This window comes from Schistocerca americana, chromosome 5 (genome assembly GCF_021461395.2).
Source record: "Schistocerca americana isolate TAMUIC-IGC-003095 chromosome 5, iqSchAmer2.1, whole genome shotgun sequence".
NCBI lineage: Eukaryota > Metazoa > Arthropoda > Insecta > Orthoptera > Acrididae > Schistocerca > Schistocerca americana.
This window is the reverse complement of record NC_060123.1, coordinates 52,036,682-52,051,147: the sequence shown is the minus strand read 5'-3', so window position 1 is coordinate 52,051,147 and position 14,466 is coordinate 52,036,682. Positions and strand designations below refer to the sequence as shown.

At 41.2% G+C, this 14,466-nt stretch overlaps 1 protein-coding gene across 2 annotated transcripts in view; it reads right to left on the bottom strand.

Moving 5' to 3' along the window:
• Positions 1–14,466, bottom strand: part of LOC124615885 (voltage-dependent calcium channel subunit alpha-2/delta-3) — an 824,663-nt gene that overhangs the window by 497,882 nt on the left and 312,315 nt on the right. For both annotated transcript variants that reach the window (XM_047144053.1, XM_047144054.1), the window contains exon 5: positions 13,429–13,560. In XM_047144053.1, the coding sequence (XP_047000009.1) occupies positions 13,429–13,560 (132 nt within the window). The remainder of the gene's footprint in view (positions 1–13,428; positions 13,561–14,466) is intronic.

Here is a 14,466-nt window from a genome sequence, read left to right as displayed (position 1 = left end):
GCCCTGTGCCTGATAGCCAATAAAATTAACATAACTACAATTGAGTGCATGAAATATTGTAAAAAAGAAGGAAGCTGGATTGGGGTATAGTCCTGTTAACAACACAACCTCAAACAGAACAGGAATGAGAAAGGAAAGAGACTGTCTTTTTTCTAAGGAGGCAAGCCAGCTTTCTCACTGAAACTGAGATTTACAAGTTTGTGCACTATTCTCCTTAGGTGCTTTCAGTTTGGACTGCATCCAAACTGTGAACAGGGCACCTTGTGATTATTTTACAGAATTCTGACAAAATAAAACAGCCTTGTATAAATTTAAAAGTTCTTAAAAGCTGTGCCAAACATCATTAAGGAAATTACTGGATTTCAAATCTGTCTGTTATGCAAACAACTGCTTTTTATATAAACCCAAACATGTTTCAACATCTCTGTGTCACTGTCAGTAAATGTTCTTTATTTGTTTCTGTAAAATATTAAATGTGTTTTAAACAATGGAAGCTCCTGGTTGGAATGTCACAGTATTAGGAAACAGACAGATTGCTATTCACTTTAAAGATGACCCACTGAGTTGCAGACGTGCAGAACAAAAAGACTGTTACATATTATAACTGTAAGTCAAAGCTTTGTACAGCAAAGAAAACACATACGCACCTTCACACAAGCAAGCACACCTCACGCACACATGACTGCTACCACCAGCAGCTCTGACTGGAGATGCTGGTGCTAGTGGTCATGTGTGTATGAGGTGTGCGTGATTGTATGAATGTGTGCAGGTTTTCTATGCTGAGCACGTCCTTGGTCGAAAGCTATAATGTGTAATAGTCTTTTCATTCTGCCTGTCTGCAACTCAAGGGGTCATTTTATGGTGAGTAGCAATCTACTCTTTTCCTAATTTTTGTTAAATATGTTTTAAGTAATAATTATTATAAGGAAAATAGGCCTAAAACTGTTTTGTCTGTTTTCCCCCTCTAAGTTTCTTGAGTTATGTAGGATATTCTGTATGTTACTAGATGCTGATAGTTGTCATCAAATTAAAAGATGTTACAGTGAGTGACTCGTGAGTTACAAATAACGCTACAAAACTTATTTTGTTGTGCAAAAATATTTAGTTATTATATTTTGTGAGTACTTGCAGTTAGTTCTGAAATATCAGGTCTTGTTGTAGAAATGCACACATTATTAAACACGTTTTTGTGGAACTACATTTGCTAGTAACACTTTCTCACTGTACAAAACATAATATTTATGTTGCTTCTGGATCTCATGATACAAAGAGTAAACAAAAGATGGTTTCACAATATACAGAAAACCCACAACCACAAAAACTATCATTCAGAATCAAGCAAGTTGTACATACATGCTCCACAGAGTAAACATAACATCCATAAACAAACAGCAAAAAATTCTTTGTTCTGGTGAACAACAATGCAAGAGAAGGCATTATAGGAAGTGTTATGGAAATGAAGGGAGCAGAAAAGTACTTGACTAAAGGGACAAAATTAAGTCATCGTTTGTGACTGTGATGACAATAAATGCAAGGCACTGAGAGATTGTGGATGCCCTTATATAACAAATAGTAATGTCCCTTTCCTGGAAAATTGCTGCCTGGTAGTGTGAGTAGAACAACAGAATAACTGCCATTTATAATGAAAAAATGTTTTCCATAAGTACAATAAATTTTTGTGTGTTAAAGATCTGTAGAGTTCTAGCACAGTAACATAAGTTTTACTTGGAATTTGAATGTGTGGGAGTATCGATATCGATGCAGTCTCCAGATACCCTCCGCCACAAGAAGAGAACAAGCTTCGGAAGGTGGACGGTGGAGGGGGGAGAGGGGGGGGGGGGGGAAGGGGGGAGGAAGGGGGGGGTTAGTGTGAACTGCATCTTAGTCTGAGGCAGTTGCCATGTATTTATAGTGGCTATTAAAGTTTACATAGATGTATCTGCTGCCTTCATTATTTATGGCAGTTGTACATACCATCCTATATCTATGATCTACCTACACTGGTCACTCTGTATCAGTCATGAAACACGCAATTCTTCGAGATTTTACCATCCATTTTTTGTCACAACAATGTGGCCGCCACACAACATTCCCATCAGCACACTGCTCCAGGATTGCAGTGACGAAAGGATTCCAGTACAGGATGTGAAGAGTTCTCAGTATGCACAAAAGATGTTGAAAACTGAATGCACCAATGAATCAAGACTCACCCCTACTGACATCATCAATCCTACGGTATATCAACAATGCCTACCACTTACAAATCCATTCTCGCACCTTGAGTAGAATTCTACTATCAATAGTGTTAGAAGTGTACAATGACCCCAGACTGAATGATTGTTATGTTTACAATGAAATTACAATAAAATGAACACCCTTAGCTGCTCACAGGCGTTGACATATGTCAACGGGGACAGATGAAAATGTGTGCCCCGACCGGGACTCGAACCCGGGATCTCCTGCTTACATGGAAGACGCTCTATCCATCTGAGCCACCGAGGACACAGAGGATAGCGCGACTGCAGGTATTTATCTCTGGCATGCCTCCCACGAAACCCACGTTCTCAACGTATTGTCCCGCACTACATTCATAGTGCCCCTGCCCATTATACTCATTACTCGAGGACGCGTTGCCGATTCCCGTAAGAGTTCGGGCGCTGTTTGTGCATTCGCACAGAAGAAGAAGAAGAAGATGGTCAAGTGGCCGGTGAGCCTTAACTATATACATACTAAGATGGTATCTGTCCTTTCTGACATGGTAGAACGCAGGGTTTGCAATTAGTCAATTACTTGTGAGCGACCGACTAAGGCACTTTTTCCTTTTCCCACATCTCCTGGAAACCCTGCTCATTGAGATACATGGGTCAATCTTGAGAGGAGGCAGCATGGTCACCATTGCAGTTGATACAGTGGGGGATAGAAGGCAGACAATTGCACCTGTGAGCATCCCTACCACAGATTACACATTTGACTGGATGTCGACAGGAAATTTGAGTGTGGTTGAAATGATGACACTGGCACCAGCGCAACGAGTTCAGAATGTACAGTCAGACTGTGATAACTTCATAAGCTGCTTTGATCTTGGCTGAAAGCACCACTTTATCAAAAGTGAGAAAAAGAGTGCGTGCGGGCACTAAGGATGCAGCACCTCAAGGACTGCAATGACACCCTGTTAATGACACCCTGTACAGAGAGTTACATTTGAGTTCTGCCTCAGTCAGGCCATCGAGCAGCCTAGTGTAAACAACACCAGAGAAACAATTCAGAGTTCTACGGGCCTCGATATGAACAGGATAGCCACGGAGAAGTGAAGTGGCACACAGTTATTGTGCTTGAGAATCAGTAGTAGTCTCCAGAAGCAAAGTGCCACTGTGTAAACAAGACCAGGATTTCACAGGCCCAGTAACTGCATCAACACCTTTCTGAATAAGAAAAAGATTTACCTTAACAAAGTGCTAACAGTCTTCAGTACATGAAACCACAAGAAACCATGGTGCAGCTGCGAGGGTCTTCGAATCAGGAGCTTCATTCCATTTACATTTGGTAGATGTTGACTGCGAAGATGAAGATTGGCTCATTGCAAGAAAATCCCCCATGATATCCAGCATCTCCAATGGTGTGCTCCTTCCAACTGGAGGCCATCCCTCAGACGGGGGCTCACCCGCCTTACGTGATTATTCTCACTTCAGGTCACACGTCCTGAACACCTGACAGAGGGACTGATCAACAATTTGGGAAGGTAGCAGCTGAGGCAATCACCCCTCCCTGGGCCTGGCCTGTGCCTGGGGGTGTGTGTGAACTCTACCTGTCGACCCAGAGCTGGGAATTACATGCTACCCAATCATCTGTCATGTGTCAGACATGTGGGCCATCCTTCAGGAGCACACAAAGAGGAAGGAGAAAAAGAGGAACCTCAAATGCCGAAGTGGAGGAAGGACAGCAGAAGGTGAATGAAGAAAGAAAAAAAGGAATTGTAAACAGTGGCGACATTGTTCTGATGACAGCTACAGAAAATGTGGAACATTCCCAAAAACACCCCAGACAAGTTTCCAAAGGAGGGGAAAAGGAATAGCAAGAGGATAGACATGCAGCATACACAGGTTAGGGCCCTGAGGTAGCCATGCACGAACCCGCCAAAGAGCATCGAACCCCCTGGGAGAACAATCCCATAGTGCTTGTAGGAACATTTTTGTGTTATCTGTGCCCACCAAATCATGTGTGCAATATGAACATTCACATACCATCCAGCAACAACAGTCCATCTATCACAACGAGCAGCCATGTTGCCTCACACTATGGCCCTGCTTTTAGATTTGAAGGATAGTGACTTCCCATTCGAAACCTAGTGCAATGTACATGTGACACAAATCATGTGTGTCCCACATCTTCCACACCATAAAATGTGAATGTCCAGTCATTTACTGTTTCAGCTCAACAAACCAGGTTTCATGCACAACTAGCAACTACTTTGTCTGCAGTGAGAGGCAATGCTGTAAACTCTGTCTTCGCTTCATGTCCAAAGTGAGTCCTCATCTCAAACTGTCACCAACCCCACCTTGTGGTTCGCAATGACTGACAATATTCTTATGGCAACAGGAATGCTCAACGAAGACACTAGTTATGTCAGTTTAATCTGCCATTTAGCAGGTCAAGCAGCAGTCATCAGTGACATCATAATGTTACCAACTAAAATTAACAATTATGACACAGCAAAGTTCACAATCCTACACTGCCTCTCACATAATCCTGAACAACAAGTACAGTGGGTTATGTACGATCAACAGCTACACAGCAACACTCCATCACACCTCTAGGAATATCTCCGTCAACCATGCCCTCATGCTGGACATGGTACTATGACACTATGGATTGTTAAAGTACCAACAGAACTACAACTAGTGATGATTACGCATGAGTCTGAAACTCTCAACAAACTACTCATGCTAACCAACCATATGTTTTCCATCATCCATCACCATTGACTAATAAAAAACCAGGGTTCGAGTCCCGGTCGGGGTACACATTTTCAGCTGTCCCCATAGAGGTATATCAACAACACCTGTCGACAGCTGAGGGTTTCAATTAATTGTCATTTATTCTAGAGAAGCTGCACAGTCATCAGTGGTATCTGTTCTTTCGAGAACAGTTACTATCTTCAAATATACAGCTTCTTCTGCCTGACACCTTTCTACTAACAAGTATATGACAGAAACAATCCACCAGTGCATCCCTATGATTCAAAGAACCCTCTCCACTCAGCCAGCAGACACTGACTGCTTTACAGAAGCACGAATACTTCACAATGAAAACTGACCACCACAACCGCATCACAACTGATGACCCTCCTGTCAGACATAAACTTCGTTGCCTGTGTCCTGCAGATTTAATCAGCTAAAAAGGCCATTCACAAACTTTTACAAGCAGGTATTATTCACCCATCCAACAGTCCCTGGGTGTCACAAACTAAACTTGTTCCCAAGAAAGATGGTACAACAAGAATTTGAGGCAACTACAGGTTATTAACTCTAGAACAATCCATGGTAGTTACCATGTCCCAAATCTCCAAGACCTTAGGCATGCATTCACAGGTGCAACAATCTTTAGCACCGTCAACTGCAGGCACACATATCTACGATTCTGATGCACCCTGACATTATACAAAAGACTGGTAACATAGCACCATTTGGACTTTAAGAACACCACTGTATGCCTTATGGTTTAAAGAATGCTGTACAAATGTGGCAGTGGTCCACTGATGCCCTCCTCTGCAGCTTCAAGCTTTGTTATATGTGTCTTGATGCTATTTTGATTTTCTTGCGTTCCTCAGAGGAACACAGACTTCACCTAGAACAAGTTCTAGCCTTGCTTCAGTGGGGTAGTATTACCATCAATGATGCCAAGTCCAGCTAAGTCTGATAGAAGGAACATTTCTTGGTCACACACTTAATACATCCAGCATTAAGCCAACCACCAAGTGATCTTCCTGGAACTTACCATGACTTACATCATTTCCTCGGGATTCTCAATTTTTATCACAGACATCTCCCACATGCTACTGACCTCCAGTCTCCCCCTACAGATGCCTTATCAGGCAATGACAAACAGGAAAGGAGGAAAATCAACTGGACAGCAGAGATGTCTGAGACATTCTGTAAAGGAAAGAACAGTTTGGTGCAAGCCATGACTCTCTCTCTTCCTAACCTGTAAGCACACTTCATACTCACCACTGATGCTATTGACTCTGTGGTAGGTGCGGTACTTTAGCACATTGTTGACAGAGTACCTCAACTGTCTCAGTCTAAATGGTTGGTCTTCAACTGTGAGCTTTTTGCAATATACACAGCTGTCAAAAATATTTGAGAAGACATCTAAGTATGTTAGGTGACTATATACACTGACCACAAGCCACTGGTTGATGTCTCAACAAATCCCTCCCAAGATACCAGCCCTCAAAGGTAAACACACTTAAGACCTCATCATACAATATGCTACTGACATCTGTCATATTCACAGCATAGGTAACATCATCACCGATTATCTGTCCCAACTCTGTGTGGTATTCCTGCAGAACCATTATGAACTGACAGCAGCTGAGCAAGCAAAAGACTCCATCACCACGGATCTTCTCAATGGAACAGTTACAAACCTGCAGACTGAATGTTACACTCAGCTCTCCACTAATATGATACTGCTCTGCAATGTTTCTCAGGACAAACCACGGCCCACAGTTCCACTCACCATGCACTGAGACACGTCTGACAGACTACACAACCTTAGTTACCCAGGCATCAAAGAGCTGGTATGATTAGTGACAGACAGGTTTATGTGGCCAGACACCAAGTGCGACTGCTTTCACTGGACACAGAGTTGCCTTGCATGCCAATGTTCAAAAATGAACTGCCCTACCCAACCACAATTTGGATGGTTCCCGACTTTCAATCTTCAGTATAATGTCTCATTTTCTGAAATAATTCCCCCGCATAACATCACCACTGAAACGGTTGCATGTGCCTTCATGGAAACCTGGATCACTCATTTTGGTGCTCCTGAGTTGGTCACTACTGATAAGGGCCACCGGAGTTGGGTCTATTCAATGCCCTGTGCCGGCTCTGCATGATTATCAGCACGTGAACAGCAGTGTATCACCTGCAGAGCAATGGCCTTGTAGAAAGGTGGCACAGGACCATGAAGGTGGCCCTAATGTGCCGCACTGGTTCGTGGAAAAGCTCTGCCATAGATTCTCCGCAGCATCCACTCCTCATGTGAAGAAGACTTATGTGGCTCCCTTAGCAAAGGTGGTGTAAGGGGAACCACTAAACCTACCAGCCAACTTTCCATAACCTACTACTGATGGCCATGAACAGGACCTACTGGCACTTGTACTGTGCACCCCTCAGCACATTTAGAGTACAGTGCGTCTGTCCGCAAATTCAGAAGATGCACTTGCCACTTCTGGTTCTCAACACAAACCCCCAAGGTATTCACATACAAAGAGCTCTCTACATGTGAATTTGATATGGCAAGGGATGACATGGTTCAGGCAACCCTGTAGCCACCGTACACTGGCCCATATCAGGTACTCCAACGTAGCGTGCAGACATTTGTTATCTTGCTTTGTGGTAAGCCCATGACAGTCTCCCTCTCCTGCCTTAAACCCATCTGGGTCATACAAGATGCTCTGGACACAGCACATTGAGGATGACACCTTGGTCAACACTACAGTCAACCAAGTACGTTGCAGCTTCCATCGCCACCAGCAGAGTCATCTCTCAATGACCAATCTCCTTTTAAACTACCATCTGCACCATCATCCCCAACTTTGCCGTCCAGGTAACACTATGGCCACCCACTAAATTTGCCACAGCATCTGGCACCATATCACATCTACAATTTAAGCATCAATTTCAACAATCACTCAATAAAAGGTCCACCCCTATTTGCTCACACACCAGCCAAAACACAACTGGTCAAGCGCACCTGCGCCTTCACCTCTTCAGCTACCACTGCACTTGGCACTGCGCCTGAACAACACACACAAGACACAGTCCCCTTGAGAAATGATCCAGCCATGTCCACTTGCATGCCAGCACCAGTGTGCACCTCGATGCAACAACCCACAGTGCTTCACATTCCCAGGTGGTTGGCTCTGTGGGAGTGTTGATCTTGACACTGTCTCGAGTGTTGATCTTGACAATGTCTCCAGAAACCCTCCACCACAAGAAGATCTTTAGATGGTGCAGAGAGAGGTTAATGCAAATTGAGAGGCAGCTGCATGTATTTATGCTGGCTAATAAAATTTACTTAGATGCTTTCATTATTATTGGTAGTGATAAATACTGGTTCATACCACAATCTACATACATTCTGAACATAATTCTGCTTTTTCATAAAATTTTACACTTGAAAGCAAACCTAAATATCCAAACTTTGTGACAGATGTTCAAAACATTAGAAATGGATTTTTTTTTCTGTCTAGGGAAGAATTTGCAACTGTCATTTCTTTCATGTGGAGACCTATCAATAATTGACACAGAGAAGCTCTTTTGAAATTTTATGCACTTCATTATGACAAGCACATACAATGTTTTGCTAACCAATGCATTGAGATGACTGAGAGAATGAGAGAAACAACAGAAGAAAGTGTTTCTTGCTGCCATAGTTCACTTACATATCACTAGCTGAAAAAGGTCCAGTTTGCTTGGTCTCTATTTTCAATTGTTTTCTGAGAACATTCAAGATCACCTGACAACATCATGAAAAATTAAATTAAAAAATATATATATATTAGTTATTTCATGCTCAGAAATACTCTCAAATGTCAAAAATACAATTGAGTACTCTTGAATTCACTTAATTTTCACCAGGATCGTAATTTGAAATAATGTGTTTGTGTTTGTGTTTGTGTTTGTGTGTGTGTGTGTGTGTGTGTGTGTGTGTGTGTGTTTTACTCTTTAGTGAGAGCATAACAGAATACTTCAACCACCAAACCATATTATTCTGCTTTGCACTTCTCATATACTAATGTTCTGTTCACTTGCGAGTGTCATCCTTCATGAACTCTACTTAGTTCATTTCATAATCTTGTTTCTTCAGCAGTTTTTCTATGTCTGCTTGCTGTTTCACCTGATTCTCTTTTGTTACATTTTGTCCTAGTAATTAAATATTAGGTAAAGTATGTACAGGGATATTTTCAGAAGTGATTTTAAATTAAAATTTGGTATGTCAAGGTCAGATGCATGTTCATACTGCAAAAAATATTTTTACATAGGGTGTTATGCAGATTCTGCTTAAGGAATTAAAAAAGCTGAAACAGGAAATGCTATTCATGGTAGGGCTGAGAAGCATACAGAATGCTTAATGCTTTATACTGGGAAAAGCAAAACAATGGCTAAGTATGTGAGTGTAAGTACTCTCCTTTTCACAGTTGAATCATTAATCTGTATTTTATAGGGGATGTTTAAAAAAAAATTTAAAAAATTAAAAATTAAAAAAAAAAAAGCCAGAGTCTGGAATGTACAAACCGGTGACAGGAGGGTAATATCAATGGCATCTGTAATGAGGTGTGGTTCCGACGAAAGCATGGAGGTTCACAGCCCATTTTTAGAGGGCACGCATGCTTGTCACGTGACCATACAGAACTAGCAGCAGCATGCATCAATCGTCCAACGCTGCCAGTCGCATCGCAAATAGTGACAAGGAGGTGTCAGCAGAAGAGCAAAGAGGTGTTGTTCATTTTCTGACAGCGGAAGGAGTAGGAGGAGCAGATATTCATCGACAAATGTCATAAGTGTACGACCAACACTGCATGTCCCTTGCAAGGGTCAAGGTGTGGCACAAGCACTTCAGGGAAGTATGGGTGTCGTTAGCCAATGATGCATGGTCTGGAGCACCAAAATGCATTACAAATGACATCATCCAGCTGGTGGATACACTCATTACCCAGGACCACCAAGTGATGGTGAAAGCCATAGCCGCCATGGTCAGACTGAGGGTCAGAAGTGTTCATCCCATAATGAAGGAAGGATTGCACATTTGCAAAGTGTGTGCCAAATGGGTGCCCCCCAGTCTTCAACCACACCAGGAAGCATGTCGAATGGCCCACTGTCTTGCTCATTTGCAGCACTATGCTCACGAAGGGAATGTGTTCCTGGCAGGAGAGGTGGCCAGAGATGAGTCATAGTGTCATCAGTTTGAACCAGAATCAAAACGACAAAGTCTCCAGTCGAAGCATCCAGGGTCACCACCACCAAAAAAAAGCCAAGGCCATCCACACGAGTGCAGTAAAGGTTATGCTGATGTTCCTCTTTGACCAATATGGCCCACTTCTGATTCACTTTCTGCAGCACGGGACAACAGTGAATGCCCAGCACTACTCACAAACCTTGACCACCTTTTGCCAAGTGATCAAATCAAAATGAACAGGCCATCTCTCCTGTGGGGTCATTCTGCTCCACGACAATGCAAAGACTCATACGGCCAACACAGTCATGGCACTCCTGCAGAAATTCAAATGGGAGATTCTCGGTCACCCTCCATACAGTCCAGACCTCTCTCCCTGTGATTACTCCATTTTTGGTCACCTTAAAAAGGCTATGATGGATAAAAGTAATTACGCCTCCGGCTTGTTTCTTTTTGAACACCCTTATATATATGGCAGTACTCTTGTTACAATGTGGCAATACTTAATACTGGTAGTAACATTGCCTTCATGTGTTTCTGGCACAAAAGCATTGCCAGGAGAGGTGCAGCTGGGACAATTTCTTGTGTTTTGAAGTACATTCTTAAATATTTCAATCCGCAAAATGGTGGTGAGTTTCAGAATCTGATAATGTTGTCCGACCAGTGCACTGGACAGAACAACAACAGTCGGCAAATGATGGTTTAACATATTGCTTTGTTGTTGTTGTGGTCTTCAAGTCCTGAGACTGGTTTGATGCAGCTCTCCATGCTACTCTATCCTGTGCAAGCTTCATCATCTCCCAATACCTACTGCAACCTACATCCTTCTGAATCTGCTTAGTGTATTCATCTCTTGGTCTCCCTCCACGCTGCCCTCCAATGCTAAATTGGTGATCCCTTGATGCCTCAGAACATGTCCTACCAACCAATCCCTTCTTCTAGTCAAGTTGTGCCACAAATTTCTCTTCTCTCCAATCCTATTCAATACCTCCTCATTAGTTATGTGATCTACCCATCTAATCTTCAGCATTCTTCTGTAGCACCACATTTCAAAAGCTTCTATTCTCTTCTCGTCTAAACTATTTATCATCCACGTTTCACTTCCATACATGGCTACACTCCATACAAATACTTTCAGAAACAACTTTCTGACACTTACATCTATACTCAATGTTAACAAATTTCTCTTGTTCAGAAACACTTTCCTTGCCATTGCCAGTCTACATTTTATATCCTCTCTACTCCGACCATCATCAGTTATTTTGCTCCCCAAATAGCAAAACTCCTTTACTACTTTAAGTGACTCATTTCCTAATCTAATCCCCTCAGCATCAGCCGACTTAATTCGACTACATTCCATTATCCTCGTTATGCTTTTGTCGATGTTCATCTTATATCCTCCTTTCAAGACACTATCCATTCCATTCAACTGCTCTTCCAAATCCATTGCTGTCTCTGACATCGGCGAACCTTAAAGTTTTTATTTCTTCTCCATGGATTTTAATACCTACTCCAAATTTTTCTTATGTTTCCTTCATTGCTTGCTCAATATACAGATTGAATAACATCGGGGAGAGGCTACAACCCTGTCTCACTCCCTTCCCAACCACTGCTTCCCTTTCATGTCCCTCGACTCTTATAACTGCCATCTGGTTTCTGTACAAATTGTAAATAGCCTTTCGCTCCCTACATTTTACCCCTGCCACCTTCAGAATTTGAAAGATAGTATTCCAGTCAACATTGTCAAAAGCTTTCTCTAAGTCTACAAATGCTAGAAACATAGGTTTGCCTTTCCTTAATCTAGCTTCTAAGGTAAGTCGTAGGGTCAGTATTGCCTCACGTATTCCAACATTTCTACGGAATCCAAACTGATGTTCCCTGAGGTCGGCTTCTACTAGTTTTTCCATTCGTCTGTAAAGAATTCGCGTTAGTATTTTGCAGCCGTGACTTATTAAACTGATAGTTCGGTAATTTTCACATCTGTCAACACCAGCTTTCTTTGGGATTGGAATTGTTATATTCTTCTTGAAGTCTGAGGGTATTTCACCTGTCTTATATATCTTGCTCACCAGATGATAGAGTTTTGTCAGGACTGGCTCTCCCACGGCTGTCTGCTTTAGCTTGCAGAAATCTACTATTACCGGTACTTCTGGCCCCTGTTTTTATCATAACCAATGTGGAATCTTCCTACATGTTGGTCAATGGCCTGGAGATGGTGTTGCACATTATCGAAACTGGTAGCCAAATAAAATGTTTGAAAAATGGACGGCTGAAAGGTGTTTAAATTGACATCTCTATCGAAGAACCAAGTCCCACAACCACTTATGAAAAGATGGACACACAGAGATCATTTCCTTTTCCAAAATCTGATTGTCCATAAATACAGTATTTCACTGCTATAGAACATAAATTCCTCGTTAGAGGGCATAGTTTCCTATCATGTGATAGGGGTTTAATCCTTTTATGTATAACATCCAGATGACTGGAATCGAGTCATTGGCAATGCAAAGGACAATGCATTCCTTATATGCATGATGGAACCAGAGAATTTCGTGTATCTTAGCACATCAGACCAAGGGCTGCATTGACGCTTATTCAAAGTAACTGAGTACATCTGGCTACAAATTCATCTGATGATATTATTACATTGAGGGAAAGAAAAAGTCATAATATCCTGCAACTGCAGATTTGTCAAGGCGTTGGGAAGAAGCTGAAATGTAACAAAGAATACAAATGGAAATCTGGGTTATTGTCAAAAATAATTATTCTGATAGGATGTATTTTGGATACATTGGGTCAAACTGCAGGACAGCTGTGTATGGTCTGTTTTCAAATGTATGTTCTGGGTTTTTACTGATTAAAACATGCTAGTACTTTAGAGGTACTCACACCATACAGGACACACATTTAAGGTTGTAAACATACTAACAATTTTGATATAATTAATTCATTGAAAAATTCAGTCACATTATCTTTACCCTGTTCAAGATGGTACTCATTTGCAGAGGTTTTATTCAGTTAATGGTTTTAAGTAATTACTCATTCTCACAAAGAGTCTATTTCTTAATGGTGTAAGTAAATAAAAACCCAGTGTCACACAGAAGTGACTAAAACATAACTTAAAAATAATTCGAGCACATTGTAGAATGAGCTATTCATTTAAAAATAGTTCTGGTATATTGTAGACTGAGCTATTCTATTTATGTTCAACATGCAGAACTATTCAAATGAAACATGCTTTCCCCATACCTGGATAGAGCCTCATGAAGCCAAGGGAACTGCCGAAGTACTGCCATGACAGTGACGGATCCATCTGATAATTGCTGATGAAAATAGAGTCCAATTTGTCAGACCACTTCACAGCTCTCAGTAAATCTGGTGCTAAAACAAGTAAATCTTATTTGTCAAATCATTATTACAGCAACAACACACAGCTCAAAATGCTCATAGAGCATCTGATACCTGGTACGAAACATAAATCAGTCAACTGTAAATTTTGTAAGTTTGTAATTTGAGTGAAACATGTAATTACATGCATAGCAATTGGTAGTACAATACAACAGTATTCAATCTAATTTTACTTTATAATAGGAACTTAAGAATGTAGTCCAAATTATTTGCATAATAATACTTTAGATTTTAGTTTCTACAGTAGGCTATAGAAGCACTCCTCAATGAGCCACAATTTTAGATGTTTTTTGAATGTCTCTCCAGTTATTACCTTCAGTTCATTTGGCAGTGCATTGAAGTATTTTGCTCCATTAATATTTCGACTGTTTGCAGTTTTTTCCAGTCTTCTGTGTATCATATGGTAATTTTGTACTTGTCTAGTACTGTGATAATGAATTTCTGCATTACGACAGGTATATTTCTTATCTTCTACAGTTAATACTATTGTTTCAAACATATACATTGAATAGATAGTCAGAATTTTAAATTCTATAAACAATTCCTTACATGATGTTCGAGCATCTTTTTTGCCTAATATTCTCAAAGCTCTTTTCTGGAGTTTAAATACTCGGTCTACATGAGTTTTGGAAGGCGCACCCCACAGTGCAAGACCATATGCTAGAAATGGATGTATTAAATCAAAATACATCATCCTCATTGTTTGGGTATTGACATATGGAGCTATTCTTCTTAAAACATACAGGCTAGATGATAGCCTTGCACATACGTTGTCAATTTGTTGTGTCCATAGTAGTTTGCTATCTATGCATATACCTAGGAATTTACACTCACTGCAGATTTTTCCTACGATATTGCTATCTTGAGAATCAATACAGG